Source organism: Tremella mesenterica (genome assembly GCF_000271645.1).
Source record: "Tremella mesenterica DSM 1558 unplaced genomic scaffold TREMEscaffold_12, whole genome shotgun sequence".
Classification (NCBI taxonomy): domain Eukaryota; kingdom Fungi; phylum Basidiomycota; class Tremellomycetes; order Tremellales; family Tremellaceae; genus Tremella; species Tremella mesenterica.
In genome coordinates, this window is record NW_006711236.1 from 402,595 (window position 1) to 429,195 (window position 26,601).

At 49.1% G+C, this 26,601-nt stretch overlaps 6 protein-coding genes across 6 annotated transcripts; 3 read left to right on the forward strand and 3 right to left on the reverse strand.

The window, feature by feature from the left end:
* Positions 1-290: 290 nt before the first annotated feature.
* TREMEDRAFT_72288 (uncharacterized protein) lies at positions 291-3,738 on the reverse strand. Its single transcript, XM_007007159.1, has 9 exons — positions 3,447-3,738; positions 3,338-3,396; positions 3,273-3,290; positions 2,795-2,956; positions 2,356-2,531; positions 1,970-2,131; positions 1,565-1,820; positions 951-1,405; positions 291-774 (listed from the first exon to the last, which is right to left on the reverse strand). Exons 1-9 carry the CDS (start codon positions 3,558-3,560, stop codon positions 512-514), a joined length of 1,665 nt encoding a protein of 554 aa, XP_007007221.1. The 5' UTR covers positions 3,561-3,738; the 3' UTR covers positions 291-511.
* A 168-nt stretch (positions 3,739-3,906) lies between these two features.
* On the reverse strand, positions 3,907-6,160 carry TREMEDRAFT_45464 (uncharacterized protein). Its single transcript, XM_007006976.1, has 7 exons — positions 5,854-6,160; positions 5,432-5,647; positions 5,071-5,273; positions 4,762-4,960; positions 4,482-4,602; positions 4,267-4,419; positions 3,907-4,127 (listed from the first exon to the last, which is right to left on the reverse strand). Exons 1-7 carry the CDS (start codon positions 6,072-6,074, stop codon positions 4,020-4,022), a joined length of 1,221 nt encoding a protein of 406 aa, XP_007007038.1. The 5' UTR covers positions 6,075-6,160; the 3' UTR covers positions 3,907-4,019.
* A 4,863-nt stretch (positions 6,161-11,023) lies between these two features.
* On the forward strand, positions 11,024-11,539 carry TREMEDRAFT_64848 (uncharacterized protein; the record flags this gene model as incomplete). Its single annotated transcript, XM_007007055.1, has 1 exon — positions 11,024-11,539. One exon carries the CDS (start codon positions 11,024-11,026, stop codon positions 11,537-11,539), a length of 516 nt encoding a protein of 171 aa, XP_007007117.1.
* Positions 11,540-11,918: 379 nt separating this feature from the next.
* On the forward strand, positions 11,919-15,154 carry TREMEDRAFT_64849 (uncharacterized protein; the record flags this gene model as incomplete). The annotated part of the gene is made up of 5 exons (XM_007007056.1): positions 11,919-11,968; positions 12,384-12,433; positions 12,503-13,127; positions 13,433-14,166; positions 14,868-15,154. 5 exons carry the CDS (start codon positions 11,919-11,921, stop codon positions 15,152-15,154), a joined length of 1,746 nt encoding a protein of 581 aa, XP_007007118.1.
* A 1,208-nt stretch (positions 15,155-16,362) lies between these two features.
* On the forward strand, positions 16,363-18,647 carry TREMEDRAFT_64850 (uncharacterized protein; the record flags this gene model as incomplete). The annotated part of the gene is made up of 4 exons (XM_007007057.1): positions 16,363-16,435; positions 16,488-16,883; positions 16,973-17,288; positions 17,339-18,647. 4 exons carry the CDS (start codon positions 16,363-16,365, stop codon positions 18,645-18,647), a joined length of 2,094 nt encoding a protein of 697 aa, XP_007007119.1.
* Positions 18,648-22,430: 3,783 nt separating this feature from the next.
* On the reverse strand, positions 22,431-23,915 carry TREMEDRAFT_64852 (uncharacterized protein; the record flags this gene model as incomplete). Its single annotated transcript, XM_007007058.1, has 2 exons — positions 22,431-22,835; positions 23,514-23,915. The coding sequence occupies 2 exons, from the start codon at positions 23,913-23,915 to the stop codon at positions 22,431-22,433; spliced, it is 807 nt and encodes a 268-aa protein (XP_007007120.1).
* Positions 23,916-26,601: the final 2,686 nt, after the last annotated feature.

Consider the following 26,601-nt stretch of genomic DNA (forward strand, 5'->3'; position numbering starts at 1 on the left):
CTTTGTACAATCCTAGTCGTACTTGTCAACAATTCACGAGGCTTCCAAGACCCGAGGCGGCGAGGCTGAAGGGCCAAGGGGGTGGACAGGTGTACGCACCGCCTGCACCTGACAAGCGGGACAGGTCCGCACGGACCCTGAATATGAACTACATATATACCATACTTACCGAGTAGACGCGTCTTGACTGAAGCACCTAACCAGTCACATAGACATCAGGTGCATATGGTATGACCCACTGCACCATGAAAGACTCGTATAGGACAAGGTCAGTCTGTGATACGATATGTATAAGACGATTAAACAATGTTCATACTCATGACAAGCAATTGTCCTTTTCAAAATGCAACATTAACTAACCCCTGTTTACCCCATTACCCTGTTATCCGATCCCCGATATCCCAATGTTGCCCCTACTGCAATTCCATCCCCATTCCCCTACCCTCATCCCCGTCCATCTTGTCCGACCTGTTTCTCCGCCCGGCGTCTTTCTTTGTTGTACTCGAAAAGATCACATTCGTACTCCCAGGACTACTCCCAGTAATACACCCGTCAAACCAAATAACACGGTCCATCCCGTTCCTGATGAACGGATAGCACTAGATGATGAAGAACCGGAAGATGAACTTGGGGTAGAACTGGATCCTGAACCAGAAGCGGTGGTTGATCCGGTAGGTACGCTACTGGATGCTGAAATGGTGTAAACCCCTCCGGATGGTTGTTGTGCCAAACAGGATTGAGCGGCTGTAGAGGCATCTTGAGCTGTGTTGGGGGCTGGAAGTCAATATCGCCACATACCAGGGGTCCGCAACGCAAGAGCAGACAAGATGAGGATGTCTACCAGTATGAGTATGAGTGAAGACATGATAATTGGGGTGGATATGAGAGTGGGTGCAGATATGAGGATAAATGTAGACAAAAAATAGGTAGAAGAAATCACGGTGACTCACGATGAGGACTCAAAGTCGCATTCCCAGCAAAATCACAACTTGTAGACACCGGATTCGTACCATAATACGCAGACATGGCATAACTCAACTTTATAGCGGGAGAACACATGCTCAAAGATCCATACATCCCACTACTCCCATTTCCCCCTATAGGATCACATGAACCACCGTTTGCGCCTAACAAAGAGCAAGTGTAATCGATCAGGGCGCCGACGATCGTGGGGGAATTCGCACTGGATTGTTTCACCAAACATGCGAAAGCGTTGGCGTTCAGACAATCACATACCGCTTCGTCGGGTGTTGGAGGGAGGGTAGAAGATGCCAGCAGGGTGGAATTTTCAGAGGGACAAGAGATGGTGGTGACGGCTGGAGCGGAAGATTTGGTGATCGAAGTAGGAGGTTTGGTATTGTTGTACTGGGCTGAAAGGCGGGTAAAGTCGTCTGATGTGGTCACGCTATTATGAGCCATCACTTCCAACATAGATTCACCTAATTCGTGCAGAGGACATGGGTCTAGGGAGGGGAAATATGGTTTGAGATAAGCGAAGATAGATGCTCGGCTTGTGAGGACGTCAAAAGAAAGTGCAGAGATAAGAGTAACAGAAATCACTCACCTATTTCCATCAATCGTCACCATCCCATACCCATCCGAAGTGGGGAAATACGAGAATGCCATCCCACCAGAAAACACATCCGAAACGGGTGAAGCAAACAAAGCAGTCACTTCGGTCCATAATCTAGGTGGGTTGAATATACAGCCATATTCGGACATATAAGTGACGACGGGTAATGAAGAAAAGCCAGAGGTGATAGTGTTCCAATTTGAAGACGTGATGGTTTCGTTACCACACCATTCGTAGTTGTTCAGGCCTGAGTCCATCAGCCTCCCTGAAACCCTTTTTTCTTGATGCACCGATATAGAGATGGAAAGTCGTGTCGGTCATATAGGGGTCATGGATATGTGGGAAGGAAGGAGACTCGTAGGGGAGGGGCTGCTAAAGGAGCAGAACAAGACATACCATAAATATCCACAGATATAGAATCATCGCCACATGACATATACTCCGCCAATGTATTCCGGAAATCGGCATCCCCATCCACGGCTGAATATCCAATAAGAACAGATGAGCCGAGTCCTCTGAGGTAGGCTTTGATATCTCTTGCCGCGGCTTTTACGTAGGCTGTGCGTGAGCTCATCTTCATCATCTCCATTCACTCGGACGAAAAGACCTCAAGGTCGACGAAGGCTCTCTCACCCCTTGCGAGCGCCGACAGCTGAGGTTGGGTCGTGGTGGCATCTTCCAGAGTGTGGGAGAGAAGGTGGCACTCTGATTGAGACGCTGCATGGAGAAAGGCGGATCGAGCAAAGGTTCGATGGACGGATAAGTGAAGGAAGTCAACCCACGAGCAGCATTGGTGTTGGACACCAGATTGATAACTTCATTTCCAATGTTGAAAGCCAGTATGTTGTCGTACTTCAAAAAAGCATTGATGGTGGTTGTGTATTCGTTCAGTAGGTTCGTAGACCATGAAGGGGAAGATCTGTCTATACTGCCGTTGAGGGGAAGAGAGACGTCGAGTCTGTCGTCATTAACTGTCCAACAACATATTGTTCATTCATCACAATAGACCGAGTCGTCAGACACACAGCTTCCATGTCGACAAGTGGGATTCAGGGCGCAGATCCGACAAATCCCGACGACCAGTGGGGATGAACCCTACTTCGCAAAGTAGGACGAAAGCGATGGTAGCAGAGGAAGAAAGCAAGAAGAGGCGTGATGAAATCAGGTGTCAAGAAGATGATCTAGGACACAGGACAAAGAACAAAGAAATGATTAACTCACAAAACATAAATACCAGCATCATCAAACATTTTCATACAATCATCATGATTCAAACTGCTATTGACAGAATATACCCGCACTGCGTTGACTCCCAGTTGTTTGAGGTAAGGTAGATCTCTTGTGCAATTTTGAGCGGAAGAAAGTGGATCGATGAATGATGATCTGTTGTGTGAGTTGATGTTGTCTCAGTTGACATTCCCTGCTTCGTAACAACACTCTCGGACCTTGACCCGCGATCGCTTCTGTCTGTCTGGCAAGCAACTTCGAACATCATTTATTCCTCGTCCCCTTCCCTCGCCCAAATGTAAAGGAGAAATATCAAACAGCGCAGTGATGGAGAACTTTCTCGGTCTGCCATGGCCAAAGGTCGACGTCATCCAGTTTCAAACCTTGACATTCGACACACACACAGGGTGGTCTTTGATTTTGAGAAGGTTGACCGGGTTACCTTGATTAGAATGACCAAGATGATACTCACGGTTCTGGAAACCCTCCACTATACATCAGTTTCCTTGCCTTTTACCAAGCGAGGATCACACTCACTTTGCCTCATTAGACGCAGAATCAGTCGCTAAAGTACCTTGAGGTTGATATGCCACTCCCTCTGTGTCAGCACTCAACGTTCATTCATCATGAGCGACTAAGAAATCACCTTGATGAAAAATCTGTTTCCTGATGGATCGAATAGGTATTTACCTTGTCGGGTGATTTGAGGTAAGGCCGAGATAAGAGGGAAAAGAGGGAAGGCCCATTTGAGGAGACGCATAGTGTTCGGAAGGTCTTGTTGGTCGGCTAGTCGGCTAAGTCTTGTGGTCCGTGATCAGTCTCTGTGAAAAGACTGGTTGACTATTTGACCGGCTATTGGACCAGACTACAGAGAGGAAGAGAGACGGGATGGAGGAGAGAGAGGAAGATGGAGAGGGGGGTACACGAGGAAGGGGATGTGGTGAGGAGAAAGAGGAAAGTGAAAGAGGCGATGATGTTTGGCCCCGCATTTCAAGTCCGCACTCTTCCGCAAAGGTCCGAGCGTTGCTCCGGCGTTTGTAACCGGTTGTCAATTGAGTCTGTGCGTCTACAGCTACAGCTACATACTGTATACTGTACATTGTTCAATTATCGTACGAGTACAACTAATATCATTCTACTTTAGAACTTATACGAAGTGATAGTAAGACCTGCAAGATGTGGTGGTACAAGTTTATATGGCCCCATGCAGCGATATCGTTTAATCAGGTCTTCTGAGCTTGGGCGACATTCCCCACGCGGCTTTGACAAAATCATCAACGTCTTGAAACAACTCTTCAGGTCTCTCGAGAGCAGCAAAGTGACCTCCCTGCTAGTCAGTTCCGGAATACTTTCATCATCACTGATAGGCTACCTGACTTGTCACGGATAAGTAGTTTCCGGCTGGTTTGATCGGAGGAAAGAGGGAGGAGATGAGAGGGACAAAGTGATGAAAAGACGAGACTTACCCCGTCGTGTTCCCGAGACCACACCAGGTTTGAGATCTGAGCCACCCATTCTTTGGGCGTATCACACATTTCACCTCCAAACTTCGAGTATCCAGTCGGTTTAGATATCCAAGCTTCGTCCTTTTCGGCAGGAGGACGATGTATGCCTTGCGTCTGCAGGAGGTCAATTATAGGTTGATATTCCGTACGAAAAGACAGAAATCATGTTGACTTACCCAACGGTAAGGATAGATACTGGAAGGATAAGTGTTTGTGAACCAATAGAGCGATACGAAAGTGAGCGTCGTCTCTAGTCCAGGCCACTTATCACCCCATTCTAGGTTTTTCTCGCCTATCCTATTTGTGAGCATTCGAACCTCTGCCGGTGGAGGTATCAGAGTCAACCAATACGAGACATCAGCTCCTAAGGCGTATGTGGGACAAGAAAACGACAATGAGGTGACATCAGGAGAGGATATCGAGGAAAGGTGAATGGATAGGGAAACGAAAACATACCAAGCTAGAAGAGCAAGAGGAGAGGTGGACAAGACTAAACCTATAGTCGAAGGTCTTGTTCCTTGTTCCAATGCATAACCAAACGGTTGCATGAATGTCGCCGCATCATCAAAATGAGGTCCTCCTCTAATCATGATCCTCTCGCGTTCGATAGTCCCCTTAGGAGGTAGATAGGGATTTTTGTAATTGAGATGGACGGCTGATGGTGAACTCATGTCCCCGAAACGTTCTACGCCTACCTATAGGAAAAGGGGCGCGTCTGGAAGAAGAAAACATGCTGCAGTCACTGAGAGGTCAAGGAAGACTTACCCACACAACTGTCGTATTCCCTTCCAAGCTCTGAAGAGATAGCAGAACCTATATCTCCACCTTGAGCTACATATCTATCGTACCCTAAACCACGCATCAGTCCATTGAAAAGATAAGCGATATCAGGGACTCCAAAATCGGACTCTAAGTGAGGAGCATCGGAAAAAGTATAGCCTGGCAGAGAGGGGATAATAATGTTGTATCTATTCTCATGAGCATCTCTTCCTCGTTCTTTCACTCTCTGTCAGTGATATGCCTATTTCCGATAATGCCAGCCTTGTGCATGAGACACTCCTGCTGATAGCATGCAAACTATCTCCGAATGGGACTCGTAAGCGGGCAAGAGGACTTGAGAACTCACGGTAAGTCCCCGGGAGAGTAACGCTTGATGAGCATTTCACACATCGGTAGAAATTCCAGAAAACATCCCGGCCAGCCATGACTGAAAAGTATGGGGATAGAATCTTTCTTGGAAGAGAAAAGAGCCATAAAGTGTATTCTATATTCGTGTCCATCTCGACCAACGAGGAGAGTAGTGAATTGAGGTATCGAGTTGATGCGTTGTTCTTGTTTGCGCCTGACTGTCAACACTACTTGTTGTTCTTATCTCCTCTCTCTGTTAATCCCCTTGAGCTTGCTCTCTCAAGTATTCTGCCTCCTTGCCCCAGCATTGTAAACCACTCGAAAACCAGTACACATGACAGGAAACCTCATCAGCACCTATTCGTAGACACACGGCGAGCGAGAAGAATGGAAGTGAGTAAGAAGGAGGGAATAACCCACCAGTCAAATTCCAACCATTGATCTCGAGCATGCATCAACCAGTCCCTCGTTATACCGAAGTTCTCTTCCGTCTGAGTATTCTCATACGTTTTCTTAGCTATCCGTCCCGCTCTCACCAGAGATATTAGATCGTCAATGTCTTCTTGTGGGATGGAGACTTTGAAGGGCTCAAGACGTAGCTTGGCCTGAGAAGAGGGAGTTGAGAAATCCAAGAAATCCATTTACTAAGATACTAGAGATTCTAGGATACACAGACTGTCTTGATAGCAGGAGGAAGGAATACCATTCCCTAAGTAAGTAGTTGTCGATGGTGTGAATGAGGAAGCCAACTTCGCGCACGACATCAAATCTCTTCACGCACGACATCCACGTGACTGTCACGTGTTTACGGTTAGGCATGCATCATCGTGTTGTTAGGCGTGTGTACCACGTGGCCGCACACGCCATGATTCAACTCTCCTCATACTTTCAACTCACATCATTCAACATCATTCAATATCACCACTCTCTCTAGCCCACAGGAATAAAGCTACCTTCTCAAAACCTCCACCATTGTTCTCAGCGTACTGGATTACCCCTTTCTACTACTTATCCGATCTGATTCACATTGTGATAATCACCATTTCGTATGTACCTCCTTCTACACTTCTTCCACTAAAAACTGATCTTCTTAGTTCTTTATCCCTTCTAATATCATGTCTTCCTCTCAACCTATTGACCTCTGCGACTCTTCCGGTGATGAATGGTCACCTCCACCTCTCCCACCATCTCTCCCACCACTCATAAAGGAAGAAACCCCGTCCACCCCGTCCGAGATCATCATACCAGAGACTCAGCAAGATAATACATCATCTCCCTCTTCCCCTGGTTTATCAACACCATTACGCGACATATACTCAGTTTCTCCCTCCGCCGATACTGCAGACGACTTTTTTGCCCCTCCCACACGTCTGTCACGAACTACGTCGCGACACCTCGATTACTCCACCAACAATGACCCTCCTTTGGCCATCAAAACCCCATCACGCCTTAACCTCTTTACTCTACACGTAACTCAGGACTTCTGACACCGAGTACGGCGAAGTTAGACGGAGTTAGGCTAAGTAGGAACAATGGGAGCAGAAGTACGGCGAAGTTAGACGGAGTTAGGCTAAGTAGGAACAATGGGAGCAGAAGTACGGCGAAGTTAGACGGAGTTAGGCTAAGTAGGGACAATGGGAGCAGAAGTACGGCGAAGTTAGACGGAGTTAGGCTAAGTAGGGACAATGGGAGCAGAAGTGCGGCGATGTTAGGCGGAGTTAGTCGAAGGAGGAAGAGGATGGCCGAGGGCTCGGGGAAGTTGGACGAAGTGCGTTGAAGTACGTCAAAGCGCGAGAGGGTTGGATGAACGTCTAGGAGGAGTAGATAATATTAGCTGAGAAGATCGCTGAAGTTCTTCAGCGATCCTTGATTGTTGTCAGTAGTGAAAGACATAGAGATAGCTATATACAATCGAGATACATCGCCATCAGTAGAACAAAACCTCAGTTAGAGTAACTACGCCGAAGTACGCCGTAGTTACACTCCTTTCGACGTCTGCGCCCTCCTGGTTGGGTGAGACATCGACTCAGAGCGTGAAGTTAGCCGAGGTTCGTCGACCGTCGGTCTATTAAGAAATAGTTGTTCGACGCCCGTGACAACGTCTTTCAGGAGACAACAGCGAAGGAAACCCCGATTTTGACACCAATATTGAAAACATTGAAGAAGATGAATTTGGGCCACATACTCGTGTCCCCAATCTTCATCATGCTCCCATAACTCTTCCCCCTCAGACATCAATCAATTCTGCTCGTGATAAACTTCATATCATAGTCAGAAACAAAGGATTTGCTCTGGTAACCGACTCAAGTAATCAAAATCGACAACACATGACAATGAACTGCGTATTCGGTGGTAAATATCACTCTGGTCGCTCTGCTAGATTTGAAAAGGTACGAACCCGTCAGCCTCATACCCAGCGATTAGGCTGTCCATTTCAAATCAAACTCTCCAGAGTTACTGAGAAAGACGCCCTGGCAGATGGATTTCGACCAATACTGTTGGAGACAGTATGTAATGAACACAACCACCCTCCTGTAAAAAGTTTACTCATATCACACCTTCGAAAAAACTCGCGAACCCCGCAAATTACTTCCCTTTTACAGGAATACATTGATAAAGGCTTTACTGTCCACCAAATCCTGGATCTTCTCGAGAAACACCCCGATAAACCTCTCCTGACCCCTGTCGATGTGTCAAACTTCAAGTGGAGGTACGAAAAGAACCGAATGAGTGGACGAACAGCAACCGAGAGCCTTTTTATTCATCTTGAACATGAAAAACGACTCTTCAAAGGCTTGGTAAATGCGAAGAATGAAGCTCTTGGACTCATTTACACGACTCATAAAGCAAGAGCACTCGTTCATCTTTATCCCACTGTTCTTATGATGGACTGCACTTATAACACCAACCGATACCGTCTTCCAATGTTACACATCACAGGAATGACAGCAACGAACCTCACATTTACTGCGGCCATTGCTTTTATCAATCGCGAGACTACAGATTGGTATGGGGTGGCGATAAAGAGTTTTCTCGACTTGATTGGTCCCTTAAAACATCGAATTCAAGTGGTGATAACAGATCGCGAGGTAGCCTTAGCCAACGCTCTCAAAAAGTACCTACCGGCAGCGAAGCAGCAGTACTGCACATGGCATCTGCGAGAGAATATCAAACACGCCTGTGACAAAAACCACTGCTTTACTAGCGAAGAAGATCCCATACTAGAAAGACAGAGGTTTGGGGACATGTGGATGCGAGAAGTGGTGGAGGCCCATGACGATTTCAAGCTAGAACAGGGGATGGATAAGATAAGAGAGCGATTTTCGAAAGCAGAGCATTCTCCAGCAATTCGGTACATTGAAAACTTGCTTTCTTCGAAGGAGAAGTGGGCCTGGGCCTACACGAACCAAAATCGTAATCTCAAGCAACATGCGACCTCAAGAAATGAGGGTGAACATCGTTCCTTCAAAGATTTCTTGAAGAGTCATACAGGGACGCTATGGCAAGTCATTCCTCAGCTGGATCGTTTCCTGGACAGACAATGGGACAGTATCACATTGAAGAATGGTCAGCAAACAGTACGGTCAGCCTTGGTGGATCGAATACTCAGTGTTATCAACCGAGATGTCTCTAAATTCGCTACGAACTTCCTCCAGGAGCAAATTCTCATTGCCAATAAACTACTAAGTCAGCCTGATCGAATACACAACTGTTCAGGACGATTTTTAGCTTCAATGGGTCTCCCCTGTGCTCATATTATCGTGAACATCATGAGAAATGATGGGGTACTCACTATCAATCAAATACATCACCATTGGCGATTGCTCCCTCACGGCGGGTTCGAAAAATTTCTCGAAGAGACCAATAACAGAGTACAACCCACTGCATTTTGGGCCATTGGGGTTCATCGACTTGAAGACGAATTCGAGGTAGTCAACGGTTCCCGCGATTTCGTACTTGATCCTCCTGTCAATCTTGGTCTCCGTGCGAGAATGGCTATTAGGGCCTCTGCTACCCAAGCTGCTGCTTCGCAGGCCTCTCAAGGAGTGACAGTGGTTCGAGCTACACCAATGTATTCGAAAAACACTACTCTCAGACCTCCTCCTTCACTTCCTCCCCCCTCACAGAATTCAGGTTCACAGGTCTCTAAATCGTCAGGTAATCGCTCTTTTCAAGCCAGTACTGGTCGAATTCTATCACAAAGCGAACAATCTGCTCCTCCACGTCTTCCCCCTCCTAAATGTGACCTCTGTACTAAGCGACACGCAATTACCTACATGTGTGCAGCGAAAAAAGCTGTGGCCGCGAGAGAACAAGAGTTATTGGCTCGATTTCAAGCTGAGGGACAAGAAAATGCAGAAAGGATGGTGGTGAGGCCTCCTGTGATGACACAGAGGCCTGCAGAGATGGTGAGGACAGCCTCAGAGACAATGGGGACAGGCCTGCAGGTACGCACTTCATTGAAATCTGTCCTACCACTTGTCCTGGTCCACAGGTGAAAGTTCCCGGCTGATTTATGCAGATAATACCTCAATATCATCATTATCCCTTCCACCCTTCTCCCCAGTTGCTCCCAGGGGTCCCTGGGCCATCTAATTGGTACCAGAGGCCACCTACGTACCCTCCTGTGTCGAATTATTCGAATTTTCAACCTACCTTTTATCCACCGGTTTATCCACCACCGTATGTTCAGGAAGGACTCGGAAATGGCTCAAACTTCGCAGAAAGGATGGTTCTAGACGCCAGGCACGGTGGTATGAGACAGGAATTTCCCCCTCGCGAGTATAGGCCAGGACAACAGGATTTCACTGGTGGACAGAGGGGTTGAAGGAGAGATCATGTATCTCAGTGAGTTTTTAACTTTTCAATCTGAACTCTTCACTGACAGATAGAGGAGGATGTGCTTTACATGTCTATAAAAAAGAGTACTTCATTCTATGCATAATTCATCAATTTAAAAAAAAAACGGTTTGACCTACTTTCACTCGGGGACAGAGAGGTTGGAAGGGAGGTCCGTGCAGCCACGTGGTACACACGCCTAACAACACGATGATGCATGCCTAACCGTAAACACGTGACAGTCACGTGGATGTCGTGCGTGAAGAGATTTGATGTCGTGCGCGAAGTTGGCTTCGTGAATGAGGTTGACGTGTACCGGAGCCCCACAGAGTATGATCGAAAGGAATGTGGCGCATTTTTCAATATGGCAAAATGCGGGAAAAGGCGATCCGAGCGTCACTTACCCCACGGGCCAAGGGCCAAGGGAGTGGTAACAAGATGCACTCCCCCCCCCCCCCCTCCCCTTCTTCTTGCCTGTGTTGGAAAGAAAACAAACTCTCCAGTTTCAGTTCCTCTTCTCATCTTACAGAGGATTCTTGGACGTGAGAAAAGTCTAATTTTAACGTCCGATCTTCACCCTCCTGTTCTCACGTTTTCTTCCGAAAGTCTAGCCATCTATCTTCACATCTCACCTCTTATCTCGACTTTCTGCATGCCTGAGATAAATCATCACCCCATCGATCATCGACTCCCAGATTTCTACTAGTTTATAACATAGAGAACTCCAGAGCTAGGGCGACAAGGTTGTGCCATGGACAATCTCATAAACAATGATTTCTCGATTGACTTCTCTATCAAAACTGCCATTGGGAGAGTAGGGATCGCTGGTCAAACTCTTCCATTCCCCCATCTTCAGACAATCGATAGTGTGAGACAATTTGGAGATCTAATGGAGACACTGTTTGAGGGTGGAGTGGAGCTTAGAGATTGTATCCAAGACTATAAAACTCTGATCAACCAGGATGAGCCTGAGGAAGAAATCAAGACTTTTCTTCGGAAGTTAGAAGCTGCTATGAATCTGATCATCTCCTTGTGTACTATATTAAGGAGTACATATGTAGGCGTCTCTAGAAGTTTCATTGAGACTTTAGCAAATTCAACTCAGTCAAATCCCAACCACACCAATGATCAAGATGAAGCTCAACAAGTTCACACTGAACAAACAGTTGAACCCGATTTGGCGGCATGGACCGTAAGGCGATGGAATCAAGTAGAAGCGAGTGTGAACAGCTTGGCCCAGATGATGGTTGAGGTAAGATATTGGTGAAAAGGGCAGGTACTATCTCTGTTGAGCCTCTGTGAGATGTATTGTAGCTTTGAGAATAGATAGGTGCATGCAGTCTATGTATGATATCATAATGTGGGATTTAAAAACGCTGAAACTCATGTATGCCTTTCTCATATATAGTACTTCTACCCGGCTGATGCTTGAAAGAGACGTCTACAAACAGCAGTTGATCTCTCCTTGGGACCTGAGTAACCTCGGCTCTTGCCCAGAGATGCAGCCCGTCTCACAGGACACTTGGGTGGAAGAAACACATTTCCATAAGCTTGGATCTGCAATTGGCCGGACAAAGTCACATAAGGAAGATATTGGGTTCTGACATAATTTGTTTCAGCTCTGGCCATCAAGCAAGTGACCCGCAATGTTTTGGAAACTCTACTCCGCCCAAGATGTCGAAAAAGGCCTACCTCTGTGAGTAGGAAGCAATCGTGATCCATCAAGTAAGTTCCTGTCAGGACCAGACGTTGAAATAGTCTGCGTCTATGAGCTATGGATATAGGGCCTCGCAGGGAACAAACCTAGTGATGTAGTTTATAGTCTAGTGATGTAGTAGATCGAAGAGACTATAGTCGATGAGATCAAGGGGCAAAAGATTTGCTAAGTGACGAGAAAATACATTCGACAAGACATCTACGAAAAAGGGGTGTTTCTATATACTAAAAGGGAGCGGAGTGATACCGAAATCTATGGAGTAAATGTGGAAAGCGACGAGAGGTGTAAGAGCGAAGGAAGACGGAGATAGATGAGGGAGACGGAGATGAAGGAAAAGTATAGCATGGTAAAGAAGTAACGATTAGGTAGGACAGGAGAACGGAGGACGCCGTAGCGGGATTAGAGAGACGGGGACGGGAACGGATAGATGGAGTACGGGAACGGGTAGGTGGAGTACGACTTCTGCGTACGACTCTTGAGGAACCCGTCTATAGGTACCCGTGATCCTGACAGTTCCGGCCGATAACTACCTTTATCACGAGTTCGGTTGTCCGGTCATCGATCTTCCCACGTCGATCTGGATTATCAACCTCCGCAAAGTCTGCTCGACCCTTCTACCAGAAGCAGGAAACCACTTTCAATTCCTACTATACCAACTCGATCTAATCCATATGACCAGCATAGACCTTTCTGTCAGTTCGGCTCTCGGACGAGCTTTCTACGCCGAGAGAAATTTTGAGCCGTTCCCCCATTCAAAAACCTACGAAAGTGTCCAACTATTTGCTGAACTGATAGAGACACTGGTGGACGGTGTTGAGGATTGTTTGTGGGAGATTAGTGAATATGTGAAAAGCGGAGGCTATGCGAATAAATATGATGATCCTGAAGCTTATGAGATTGACAGCAAATTGAGATACGCTCTTAGAATACTAGCCAGACTTTACTGTACCATAGTGAACACGTATACTTCAAGTTTCGAACGATATGTGAATTCTTTGGCCATGGAAACGAAGTCTCGGGAAGGGAGATATACTGTCATGACCACGTGCGTCGAAGTTGCTAGTTCGGGTAATATCCAGTTACCCGCCACCGATAAACACTACCAGCCACCCTTATCTACATTACACTCTCATTCCATGTACATAAGGTAGTGCATAGCTTAGAACAACTTCGACGAATGTATCTTGTCTGTCTCAACATACAAGTTCTCTTATACATTTGCCAAAACTTATTATTCACTCCTCGAACTATTTGCTTCGATCCTCGTATCCTCTTACAACTAGTTCAAGTCCCTACAAGTAGCTCATCACCCTCGACGCAGATCCTTCGACCTTCGGTCTGGTCTTGACATAAGATACATTCGTCTAGCTTGTACCGACTTCTACGAGGTTGCTCTTCTAGTCCCGAACTGTAATCGCCCGACAATCTGAAAACAATGTCGAGCGTTCCCAATACTCCAAGTGGTCGGGTTACAAGGTTACACCCTGAGGGTAGTGTAGCCCCTACCACTCAAGGGGGGCAACAACCAGCCACCCCAGCGGTGGAAAACCCTGCCACCACCTCTACAAGTACCAATGCAATCCTTCAGGCTTTAGCTGGTCTAAACCAAAGGTTCGAGGAACAAAATCAGGAGATGGCTCGTCTACGTATACAGGTGCAGTCTCTCCAATCTGCTTCTCACGATGGAGGTTCAAATGAACCTCCCTCCCCAACCAGGACGGCCATCCCACCGCCTGGTTTCCGTCGCGAACTCCCCGCACATTTAGAGGGTCAATCCCTAGCTAATGCAAACGCGTTAGGCGTTCGAACCGGGGGGATCGATCGTCACTCCCAGTCCCCTGCCCCCGGCTCGGGATTTACTCTTCCCAAGTTACCCATGGCCAACCTGGAAAAGTTCAAGGGAGATCGAGGTAAACTTCCAGCTTTCATATCCCGTGCTAGAATGATGCTAGAGATGGCAGGCAACAATATGCTTCCAGAAGCACAGGTGCTCTGGATCGCCTCTCACTTGATAGAGGACGCCGGGGCATGGTGGGACGGTTATTTTTCAACACCGTCCGTCGAACGCCCGGGTTGGACCCGGGAACCAGAGGCTTTCTTCGCCGAACTCAAAAGAATTTACGGCGACCCAGATCGTCACCGTTATGCGGTTAACCAACTACGATCCATCAAGCAAGGTAAGGGCTCGGTCGCCACCTACTGGTCAAAGTTCACTGCCATTATTACTGAAGTACAGTGGGATGACAGGGCCAAGAAAGACACGTTCGAAACCGGCCTTTCGGCCGAGATTCGAATTGCTATTGCAAACCGCGAGAATCAGCCGACTTCCCTTAGGGAGTTAGTGGACGCGGCAATCACAATTGATCGTCATTATTCCGGTATCCGCCAATCTATGGGTGGGTCAGACGATAAGTCGGGCTCCAACCCCAAGGACAACAACACCAGTCAACGTTCGAACTTCGAACGAAAGGGTTCGAACATCGACGGTAACAACAAACCTCCCTCTAAGACTGACCGCACAGGTAAAACAAAGTCTAGAGGACCTATTTCCGATGAGGAAAAGGAACGCCGAAGAAAAGAAAATCTTTGTATGTACTGTGGGGACCCGGGTCACACCGTACTGGTGTGCCCCAAGTCGAAGCAGTCGGGCCAGAGACCACCGTTCAAAAGCGATTCCCGCCCTATCAAGGTCAGAGCTATGACAGTTGAAGACGAAGAGATGATCTTCGAACTCAACGATTCGGGCTCGGACTCGTCTTCCCAGCCGGGAAACGAGTAGACCCACCTCCGAGCGACGAGCCCGGAGAGCCAGTGGGAACTTCTCGTCACATTTCATTTCTGGCTTTTAGAGTGTCTGATGATGTCCGTTTACAAACAGTTAAAACTACAAACACCAAAAAAAATATTAAAAATCAAATACCGTCGTCAAACCCCTCGCTTCGAGGGGCGGATTCTCCTTCCAGCCTGCAGATTACTATACCCATCGCTATAATTCATAATAACCAGTCGATAATGACCCGAGCACTAGTGGATACTGGAGCCCAGGCCGACCTTGTCGACCAAACGTTCCTTGGAAAGCATGGTTTCCCTCTCCTTGCCAATGTCACGGCTGTCGAACAACTATCTTCTAGTAGACCGACGGTCGACGAACCTCGGCTAACTTGACGCTTCTAAGTCGATGTCTCACCCAACCAGGAGGGCGCAGACGTCGAAAGGAGTGTAACTACGGCGTACTTCGGCGTAGTTACTCTAACTGAGGTTTTATTCTACTGATGGCGATGTATCTCGATTGTATATAGCTATCTCTATGTCTTTCACTACTGACAACAATCAAGGATCGCTGAAGAACTTCAGCGATCTTCTCAGCTAATATTATCTACTCCTCCTAGACGTTCATCCAACCCTCTCGCGCTTTGACGTACTTCAACGCACTTCGTCCAACTTCCCCGAGCCCTCGGCCATCCTCTTCCTCCTTCGACTAACTCCGCCTAACATCGCCGCACTTCTGCTCCCATTGTCCCTACTTAGCCTAACTCCGCCTAACATCGCCGCACTTCTGCTCCCATTGTCCCTACTTAGCCTAACTCCGCCTAACATCGCCGCACTTCTGCTCCCATTGTCACTACTTAGCCTAACCCCGTCTAACTTCGCCGTACTTCTGCTCCCATTGTCCCTACTTAGCCTAACTCCGTCTAACTTCGCCGTACTTGGTGTCAGAAGTCCTGAGTTACGTGTAGAGTAAAGAGGTTAAGGCGTGATGGGGTTTTGATGGCCAAAGGAGGGTCATTGTTGGTGGAGTAATCGAGGTGTCACGACGTAGTTCGTGACAGTCGCCCCCTTCTTTAGCCGCGAACGTCCTCGTGAGCGATTACACCTCTGTCGTGGCAAGAGAACTTAGCAGCGTAGTACCCCATTCTCTCCCTCCCCATGACCATCCTCCACTCTTCTGCTCTTTGCGCCGCACTTCGTAGTTGGGCCTCCTTTCACTCCAGAACCCGACAATGAGACTCCCCTAACTTCGTCGAGGTTTGCCGTAAGAAGCCCTGTGTCTTTTGTAGGTGAGACACGCTTCCTGAATGGCAGCCGAACAACACCGTTGTTTGTCGAAGTAACCCTCGCTTATATTGAGATGAGACACTATAGCGTGGGAATTTTGATCGTCCCTGCGATGCCTTTTGTTGATGAAACGCGAAGTTTGCTGCATGTTGACGACGAGGGGTTAGGTTTGATTATACTAAATACTGAGCAGTTCGTCGAGCTTCTCTCTTTTTCCCATCTGCTTTCAAAACTTTCTATCTCTCTTACCTAGAAAACAGATTTGTTACCTTGAATCATCGCCTCGAGTTTTATTCTCATTTAAATATCTTAACGTCATGGCCCCTTCTACTCCTACACCCAGCCCTTTCGCCGCCATGAGGAACTTTGGTGGTATGGTGTCATCTGCTCGTGAGTTTTCATCGATACTCACCCTACCTCGCCGAACTTGGCTGATGTTCAGTTTCTTTCGGCGACAGATCTCGCCAAGTCTCCTCCCTCGGCCTCGGCACTCTCTCTCTGGGGGAGCCGTCTGGCGCTGCCCCGCCCCCTCGCTCCGCCTCTCCCTCCGCTGGTTCTCCCGTCCCCGTAACGGGTTCTCCTGGAGGGCCTCCTCCTGCCGCCACTCCTCGCCGTAGGACGCCCGCCTTTCGTCCTGGTGAGTCTCCGTCCTCCTCCGACCAGGACTCGCTCAGTGGGGGCTCGGAGTCGGGTGATCGACCCGACACCGAAGAAAGTGAGGATGATGATGATGCGGAGGGTAGGATTGATAGTGAGGGTGAAAGCGAGTTAGAAGAATACCCGGATGATGATGTGGAGGTGATTAGTGTAGAGGACAACAACGTAGATAGTCCTGAGCGTGAGTTCTTCGTCCAACCCCTCACACCTTCGCCGAACTTGGCCTTGTTTATCTGTTCTTTAGCTCTCCAAGACATTGCTAACTCGCAGCCGGTCCTGCCCCTCCCCCTGCTCAAATTGTGGGCCAGAAACGACGCCGTTCCCTCTCTTCTTCTTCTTCTTCCTCTTCTTCTTCTTCCTCTTCTTCTTCCTCTTCCGGGGTTCTCCCCCCCCCCAACGCCATCGCCGCTGCCGCCGCTGCTGCCGCCGTCCCCGTCGCTGCTCCCCCCCCTTCTCCCAGAGGGGAGCCTTCGCCCAAACGGGTGAAGAGATCACTGCGGGAAGAAGAGTACTTGTGGGAGAAGATGAAGTCCGAGCCTGGTCGTTGGATCGCGGTTGGTGTTGACGAAGCGTGTGATCGTTGCCGGTGAGTCCACCTATTCGTTCTACGCCGAAGTTACTCCTGCTAATTAGTAGACGTGAGATTATCACGTATAATCGTCCAAACTGGCCCTGCCTCAAGGCAGTCAGGCCACACAACAAGGCCCTCCGTTGTGCTTCATGCACGTCTGGCCCCTGCTCCTTCTGTCCCGTTTCCTCTGCCCGGGACATCCCGCCCCGTCCCTCCGACTCTTCGCCCTTCCCCCCTCCTCAGACTCCAGCGTCTGTCCCCCGTTCGCGGGTACCTCCTTCGTCTCTCCGGTCGGTTCGCCGTACTTCGCCGGACCTCCGCCCGTCGCCTCCGTCGCCGTCGCCCTTCGCTCCTGTGGCCGGCCCATCACGTCTCCCGGCTGTTCCTCCTTCGTCTTCTCGCCGTCCTTCGGCCTCTGCTCCTTCGGCCTCCCGTCCTTCGGCCTCTCGTCCTTCGGCGCCACGTCCGTCCTCTCCAGTGGTAGCTTCTCCTCCGGCTCACAGTACCCGAAGTCGGCGTCCTTCTGTTCCTCCGGCCACTTCGGCGGCCCCTCCCGTCACCCCTCCCTCTGCTTCCCAGAAGACACCGAAGTCTTCTTTAAAGAAATCAAAAGGGAAATCTAAAGAGAAGGAGGTTGCCTTCAATGATGGTGATGTGGAAAATGAAGATACTCAGCGTGCTGGTCCCTCTGCTCCCCGGTTGTCCCTCGTCCACCCTCGTATCTCCCTGGACGTCCGTATTCCTGAGGACGAAAAGGAATTCGCCACTTATCGTTCTCTCGTCCTCGGTCTCACTACTCAGCTTGAGGCCGCCCGAAATGATACATCTCTCCTGCTTGACTTCTCTTCTCGTCAAGCTAACGCTTTAAACAATCTTACTGCGGCGTTAGTAGATGTAGTCAACACTGGGGCTCTGGACGACGAAGCAAGGACAAGGTTAGCGGACGTCTCTCGCCGAAGCCTTACTGAGATAGCCGATGTTCGCCGAAGACTGTTCGACACCCCCTTCCTAGTCACTCCTATGGCGTATGAGCCACCACCGTCCCTTGACTGGTTAGGTCGCCGTAGTAATTCTCGTGTCCCAGCTTCCGCCCAGACTGCTCTCGACCTCCTCAGTCTTCCCTTCGAGTGTCTACGGACCATACGTTCTCTGTGGAGGACCCCGAGCATGCAAGCTGCTCGAGATGTCCAGGACTTCGGTGACTTCTTTGGGGCTATGAATCGGGCATGGAATGCTTCTCTCTCTACTGCGTTCCCGTCTGAGACTCTCGATCTACCTTCGGTCATCGGTAGCCTCCACACCAATCCCGCGGGACCGAGTAGATCGAAGGAGAAAGGAAAAGGAAAAGGTAAGGGTAAGAGTAAGGACAAGTGAGCGGTACGTAGCTGTAATCCTATGTTGTATGCAGTACGTTCTATCTCCTAGCCCTTCGCAGTCGCCCTTCCTTCGGCTTAGTAGGGTGAAGTTCGTGGAACTTCGCCAATATGTCATCAGCTCCATCGACGTTCTCCACTGGTTCCCATGATACTGAATCGTCTGTTCCTTCGTAACCTAACCACTCCACCAAGTACTCTAACTTTCCTGACCTCTTATTTACTCTAGAGTCCACAATATCCTTTACCTCCCAAGACTCTCCCACATTGTCTACTTCTACTGGCCCAGGTGGCTCAGCTTGCTGACCAGGAAATATTGGAGGGTGATAAGGACGGAGCAAGGAGACATGGAATACATCATGGATACCTGCCATCGTTCCTGGTAATTCCAATTTACAAGCATGAGAACCTACCTGCCGTACTACCTTGTACGGCCCACTTTGCTTAACATCTAACTTCTTCATTGGTCTCTTCGTCTTAATATTCTCTAACGACAGCATCACTAGGTCTCCTTCCGCGAAGTTCGGCGTAGTCCGGTGTTTCCTATTGTATCCTTCGGCGTACTTCTCATTAGCTTTCTCAATTCCTTCGATACAATCTTTGTGTATTTCAGTCAAGTCTTTTACCACCACCGTAGCAGCGGGCACTTCGACCTCGCTAGCCTTTATCTCTTCAGCCCAACGAGGGTGATATCCATAGTTCGCATAGAATGGGGTTTTGTTTATCGCAGAGTGCTGGGTGTTGTTGTAAGCAAAGCTAGCTCGAGCGAGTAGCTTTGACCAGTCGTTCTGCTGATAGGAGGTGAAGATTCGAAGATACAGTTCCAAAGACTGGTTGGTTCGTTCGGTCTGTCCGTCAGTCTGTGGATGATATGCAGTAGAGAGATGTAGTCTTATTCCGAGACTATCGGTCAAATTCTTCCAGAACTTGGAGGTAAACTTCGATCCCCTGTCCGATACTATATTCTCTGGCAACCCATGCTGGGCCACCACATAGTCCAATATCAACTCTGATAGGCCGGCTGCGGTTAACTTCGTCGTAGTCGGGATAAAAATGGCCCATTTGGTCAACCGATCCACCACTACCAGGATGGAATTATATCCATGGGAATTTGGCAGCTCCTCGATAAAATCCATCGAGATGCTAGACCAAGGTTTCGTAGCTACCTCCAGTGGTTTAAGCTCCCCATGAGGTTTCTGCCTGTTAGTCTTCGCTCTCTGACATACCGCGCATCCAGCAACATAATCTTCGACATCCTTCCTTACTCCAACCCAGACATAATCCCTCAGGACTAGTTCAAGGGTCTTTGCCGAACCTGGATGACCGGCCAAGGCTGAGTCATGTCGCATCTTCATGATCTTCAGCCGAGCATCGGCGTAGTTCGGCACATAAATGCGATCGTCGAATGTGAGGAAACCTCTTGAGTTCCACCCCCCACGAAGGATTAGAGGAGACCGCGAACTACGGCGTAGTTCGGTGATTGATCCTGGTTCCTGCACGTTATCGTTACACGTAGGATGAGAACACTCAGCGCAAACGACTCCTAATAATTCTTCTCTGACCCCTTCTATGTCTTCGTCCTCCTGAACTCCAAGTACTAGATCCATAGGGTCCACAAGATCATTTTCCTTTACCTCCCTTGCCCCTTGCAATGCTCGAAGGAGGTGACGCAACTCCGACGTGGTGGCGTCAACTTCGTCGAACTTCGGCAGACCTTGGATAAGGTTGCTCTCTTGTACCATGGTACTTCCTTTCCCGGAATGATAGTCCGCCCGTCTAGATAATCCATCTGGAAGACTTGCCTGGGTTCCTGGCCGATAAACCATTTTAAACCTGAAGTTAGCTAGCTCCTCTACCCACCTACCTTGCCGAGGACTGAGTTGTTTCGGTTCCATCCAGTAGGTAAGGTTTAGATGGTCGGTAAGTACTGTGGTTTCTACCTGCAATAATAAGTGTCTCCTTCTTCTGAAACCCTCCACTACAGCGAGGAACTCGTTTTCTCCTACCGTATAATTCAGTTGAGCTGTGTTGAAAGCACCAGACTCAATAGCTACCGGGTGTTCTTGACCAGCCGTGTTGATCTGCGAAATTATGAACCCCCAGCCGAAGAACGACGCATCTGTCTGTAATATCGTCTTCAATGTAGGGTCAAAATGGGCTAACACCGGCGCAGTACACATCCTAGCCTTCAACTCTTTGAAGGCTGACTCCTGTTCGACTCCCCATACAAATGGTACCTCCTTCCTTGTCAAGTCATTGATAGGTCTAGCAATCTTCGAGAAGTTGGGGACAAAGCGCCTGTAGTAGCTTACAACTCCAATGAATCCCCTTGACTCTCGTAGATTCTTAGGACGTGGGAAGGAAGTGATGGCATCAATGTATTCTGGGTTCACCGATACACCTTTAGAGGATACCACGAAACCCAGAAACACCACCGAATCTCTTTCGAACTCGCACTTACTAGCTTTCACGTACAGGCTCGCCTTCCGCAGTACCTCAAAGACCTTCGCCGTACTTCCTCGTAATTCCTCCAACGTATTCCCATAAATGAGGATATCGTCAATGTAGACCACGACTCCATTTCCTAGTAGCTCTCTAAACACCTCATTTAGGAAGTGTTGGAAGACCGCGGGGGCGTTTCGCAGCCCATCACGAACAACCAGAGATTCAAACATACCATACTGTGTCCTGAACGCCGTCAGGTGTTCATGTCCCTCTGTCACCCTCAACAATTGGTATGCTCCAATTAGATCTAGTTTGCTGAAATACCTTGCTTTTCCAAGTTCCTCAGTAATTTGACCTATTAGAGGGAGAGGGTAGGCATCTGGTATGGTCGCTTCGTTCAGTTTTCGATAGTCGATGACCATTCGCCATTGTCCTTCGGCTTTCTTCGGTATCATAAACATTGGTGAGCCGTATGGCGAGTTACTTGCCCGAATTTGGCCAGCGGCGATTTCGCGATCTAGTATGTCTCTCAGCGCGCGTCTCTGATCTTCTCCTTGAGCATAGAGGGAGGCGACCTTAAGGTTCGCCCCCTCCTTAAGCTCAAACTTCAAATCGTAGGACCTTGAAGGGGGAAGGGTCTCTCCTCCCTTCTTCGGATTAAAAACGTCAATGTACTGGTGGTATTGTTCAGGAACTACCTGGAACAACTCGTCTTGTTCCTCCGGGCTCAGCTCTTCAAGCTCATCTTCGCCGCGGAGGTCTATCGCGTCCGTCGGAGTCGGCAGCCCTATGGCCGCTAACTTCGCCGCACTTGGTGGGGTTGGGATGGGAAATTTCACCGAGTTGTCTCTTCCATCAAGGACAACCCCTTCCTTCCTCATCCAATCCCACCCTATCACAACATCTGCGTCGCAGAGCGTTGTTACATCGAGACAAACAGATCGCACTTCGGCGTCCTTCGTCAAACTAAATCCGACTTCGACAAACTCGGTGATGGGTCCAGCGACACTCACCGAGCCGTCGAACATGTGAACGGGTACGCTCACCTGATATCGCCTCTTTTCTACACCTATCTTCGCTGCCGCCCTAGGGCTTATATATGAACAAGTAGCTCCAGTGTCCCAGAGCGTAGTTAGCTTTATTCCATTAATGAAAATGTCCGATTTAGGTTGATCTCTGGAAACGGAAGGGATGAGGAGATGATTATCGACATTGCATGAACAAGGGGTACTGAGTGGTGTATTTTTGTATTCACAATCCTCTGGCTCCATCAGCTGTGTTTCTTTTATGGGTTTGGGAATGGTGGCCGAGAGAATATGGCGGACCCGCCGAGCCTCGCCTACTGCGACAGGTCCTCTTCTTTTCCCTGGTCCTCTTCCAAATCTACTTCTCCTCCAACCGCATTCAAGTTCCTCCTCTGTCCGAGAGGTACTGCGTTCCCTCCCGATCCTCCACCACGTTCTCCGAACTTCCCCCCCCATGGAGGCAACAGTCCAACCTTAACCTTAGCCTCCCTTACAGGGCATTCCTTCAGCCAATGTCCTGCTTCACCACACTCGGTACACTTCCCCTCTTTCCTCCTTGTCTCCCTCAGATCGGAGCTCGGCCTAGGCCATCTTCGGCGAACTTCGTCGATGTTTGGCGGTGTACTCTTTACCACCGTCGACATCATAGCCGCCTGGACACCACCCTGCGCCGAAGGTTGCCCCTTTTCCCATTTCTTCTCTTCTTTCTTCTCCGTCCTCTGACTTTCCACCACTGTCGTTGTCCTTATCCCTCCTTCCCTTTTCCTCTCTGCCTCCTTCTCCACTTGTCTCCTCCACAGGCGGTTGTCCAAGGGAATCACAAACTCCAATAACTCTTTCACAGTCCCAAACGATCTACCGTGTCTTGCAATTTCATCTAGAAGGTGCGATTTTAGCCCTTTCTTGGCTCGGTCAACTAGGTTTCCATCATCAGACCACTTAAGAATCGCAACATGTCGCTGGAAGGCGGAGAAGTAGTCCGAAGCAGACCCGGTTTGCTTGAGGTCGTTAAGTTGTCGGGCCGCAGTTCCTTCTTCGTCTGGATCACCAAAGTTAGTCTTGAGGTACTTAATGAACTGATCGTGTGTCGTGAGGTACTCAGGAAGAGGTCTTTTGGATAGATCGGGCTGCACTGCAAGAAGAGGTGTTTCGCGTAGATGAGAGATCATGAAAAAGACTTTCTTAGTGTCGTCGGGGAAAAGATGAGAGTTCAATTCGAAATGTACGTCGCACTCAGACAGAAAGGCGGTTAACTTGTTCCGATCTCCTCTCCAGAGGTCTGGGTTAGGTAGCTTTATCCCCTTCCGTTGTTCGCCCACTACGCTTGGGGTCGCCGAAGTTTGCCGTCCCATGGCGTACCTCACTCCTTCTGATATCCCTTCTGCAATCCCGCCCACTGTATCCCTTTCTCTTCTCTGTTCCCATTCCTCCCTACGCCTTCTCTCCTCCATCATGTCTTTGTTCATATTCGCCACCATCTGCATCAAGGCCAACACCACCCCTTGTGTTCCTTCTTCTCCCAAGTTCGCCGTACTTCCAGTGTTTTCTCTTGGGCGTGGGGTTTGGTCTGATCCAAGTGGGGATCCCGCAGGTGGGAGAGCATTAGACGGAGGAGAAGGAGGGTTAGAAGGCACCGGTGGAACGAACTCATCTCCTTGAATTGACCCCCCCACACTATCCTCCACTCCAAGGTCCTGCCCCATTGCTCTGCTAAGCTCCTCCAATGCTCTCCTCTCGTTCTCCTCCATCCTGTCTCCATCCCTACTCATCCCTCGTGTAATTCTTCTTTCTGGTTCCATATTATCTTTGTACTTCTCCGAGGTTCGCACGGGTCGTCGGTAAGAGCGATCCTTGATACTGTCACGGCTGTCGAACAACTATCTTCTAGTAGACCGACGGTCGACGAACCTCGGCTAACTTGACGCTTCTAAGTCGATGTCTCACCCAACCAGGAGGGCGCAGACGTCGAAAGGAGTGTAACTACGGCGTACTTCGGCGTAGTTACTCTAACTGAGGTTTTATTCTACTGATGGCGATGTATCTCGATTGTATATAGCTATCTCTATGTCTTTCACTACTGACAACAATCAAGGATCGCTGAAGAACTTCAGCGATCTTCTCAGCTAATATTATCTACTCCTCCTAGACGTTCATCCAACCCTCTCGCGCTTTGACGTACTTCAACGCACTTCGTCCAACTTCCCCGAGCCCTCGGCCATCCTCTTCCTCCTTCGACTAACTCCGCCTAACATCGCCGCACTTCTGCTCCCATTGTCCCTACTTAGCCTAACTCCGCCTAACATCGCCGCACTTCTGCTCCCATTGTCCCTACTTAGCCTAACTCCGCCTAACATCGCCGCACTTCTGCTCCCATTGTCCCTACTTAGCCTAACCCCGCCTAACATCGCCGCACTTCTGCTCCCATTGTCCCTCCTTCGACTAACTCCGCCTAACATCGCCGCACTTCTGCTCCCATTGTCCCTACTTAGCCTAACTCCGTCTAACTTCGCCGTACTTGGTGTCAGAAGTCCTGAGTTACGTGTAGAGTAAAGAGGTTAAGGCGTGATGGGGTTTTGATGGCCAAAGGAGGGTCATTGTTGGTGGAGTAATCGAGGTGTCACGACGTAGTTCGTGACAGCCAAAGACCTTCCCCAAACTCTTCATCTTCCAGGAGGCGTGACAAAGCCGCTGGAATTTGAGGTGGAGTTGAAGATTCTGCTTGGGGAGGGGTTCGAACCATATACTTCGAGGTTCACGGTGGCAGACATCGGTCTGGCTACGGTAATACTAGGCTTTCCCTTTGGCAAGAAAGTTCGACCAATCATTGATTGGAATCACGAACGTATACTGCCTTCCCCTTCTTCGGCCGAACCTTTGGTTCGGCCACCAAACATTTCTATCATCAGTCCGGAAGCTTACGATCAGGACTTCGACGGCCAGAAGGGGGCAGTGTACCTTCGGCTGGCCACTGTGGGGGAGCTGGACCCGAAGGATGTCGTCCCCCACACTTACTGGGATTTCCTGGACGTCTTCTCAAAAGGAGAGGCGGATAAACTTCCGGACCACAGACCGTTCGACCATCGAATCCCGCTGGTAGAGGGCAAACACCCCACTTTTGGGCCTATCTACTCTCTCTCGCCGGTGGAGCAAGATGCCCTCCGAAAGTACCTGGATGAGAACCTTGCCAAGGGGTTTGTGGTGCCCTCGGAGTCGTCGGCAGGCGCTCCTATCCTTTTTGTAAAAAAGAAAGACGGCTCACTGCGCTTATGTGTAGATTACAGACGTCTCAACGAGATAACCGTTAAAAATCGGTACCCATTGCCGCTGATTGGCGACCTGTTAGATCAACTCCGAGGAGCAACGGTCTATACCAAAATCGACCTGCGAGGAGCCTACAATCTGCTCCGCATCGCGGAGGGCGAGGAGTGGAAAACAGCTTTTCGCACTCGATTCGGATTGTTCGAGTATCGGGTTATGCCTTTTGGGCTGACTAATGCGCCCGCTTCCTTCCAACACCTCATGAACCACATTTTCCGAGATTTGCTGGATAAGACAGTAATTATATATTTGGACGACATACTAATTTACAGTGCGGACCTTCGAACACACCAATCCGATGTCCGCGAGGTCCTCACGAGGCTCAGAGCAAACAAGCTGTTTGCTAAACACGATAAATGCGACTTTCACGTCGATCGTGTGTCCTTCTTGGGATACCTTGTTACTCCTGAAGGGATCAACATGGATCCGGAGAAGGTCCGAGCTGTCGAAGACTGGCCTACGCCAGGGACAGTCAAGGAGGTGCAGAGCTTCCTGGGCTTCGCGAACTTCTACCGCCGTTTCATAGCTGGGTTTGCGAAAGTCGCAACACCACTTCACGAACTTACCAGGAAAGACACGAGGTTCACATGGTCTCCTACTTGTGAGTCCGCGTTTAAAGAACTTAAGTCGAGGATCGGGTCTGCCCCGATCCTGCGTCATTTTGATCCCAATTTACCTTTGACCGTCGAAACCGATGCTTCGGACTTCGCGGTTGGGGCTGTGATCTCTCAGAGAGGCGGGGATGGTCTATCACGGCCGCTAGCCTTTGCCAGCCGTAGCATGAACCCAGCAGAGCTTAATTACCCAATACACGACAAAGAGTTCCTCGCCATTGTTTTCGCTTTCAAGGAGTGGAGGCAATACTTGGAGGGGTCACAACACCAAATCCAAGTCTTCACGGACCATAGGAGCCTCGAATACTTCCTTACGACCAAACAACTCACCCGTCGACAAGCACGGTGGTACGAACTGATGGCGGATTTCGACTTTGTCATCACGTATCGCCCAGGTAAGCAATCCACAAAGCCCGACGCACTTTCGCGCCAGTCAGACTACAGACCCACAGATACGGATAACACTTCGTTATCCCACGAATTGAACGCTCACAACTTCAAAGCATTGCTTTCGAAGGAACAGTTCCTCCTTGCTCTGTCGATTCCCGAACCG

Excerpts from the sequence above, each read along its gene's own strand:
- TREMEDRAFT_45464 (XM_007006976.1), bottom strand. The coding sequence starts at position 6,074 with ATGGATTTCTTGGATTTCTCAACTCCCTCTTCTCAGGCCAAGCTACGT. Across the intron at positions 5,648-5,853 it reads CAATGGTTGGAATTTGACTG|GCGCAAACAAGAACAACGCA; the intron begins GTGGGTTATTCC and ends GTTGACAGTCAG. Across the intron at positions 4,961-5,070 it reads GGAATACGACAGTTGTGTGG|CCGTCCATCTCAATTACAAA; the intron begins GTAAGTCTTCCT and ends GTTCACCATCAG.
- TREMEDRAFT_72288 (XM_007007159.1), bottom strand. The coding sequence starts at position 3,560 with ATGCGTCTCCTCAAATGGGCCTTCCCTCTTTTCCCTCTTATCTCGGCC. Across the intron at positions 1,821-1,969 it reads TATATCTGTGGATATTTATG|GCCTGAACAACTACGAATGG; the intron begins GTATGTCTTGTT and ends TGATGGACTCAG. Across the intron at positions 1,406-1,564 it reads GTGACGATTGATGGAAATAG|CGTGACCACATCAGACGACT; the intron begins GTGAGTGATTTC and ends GGCTCATAATAG.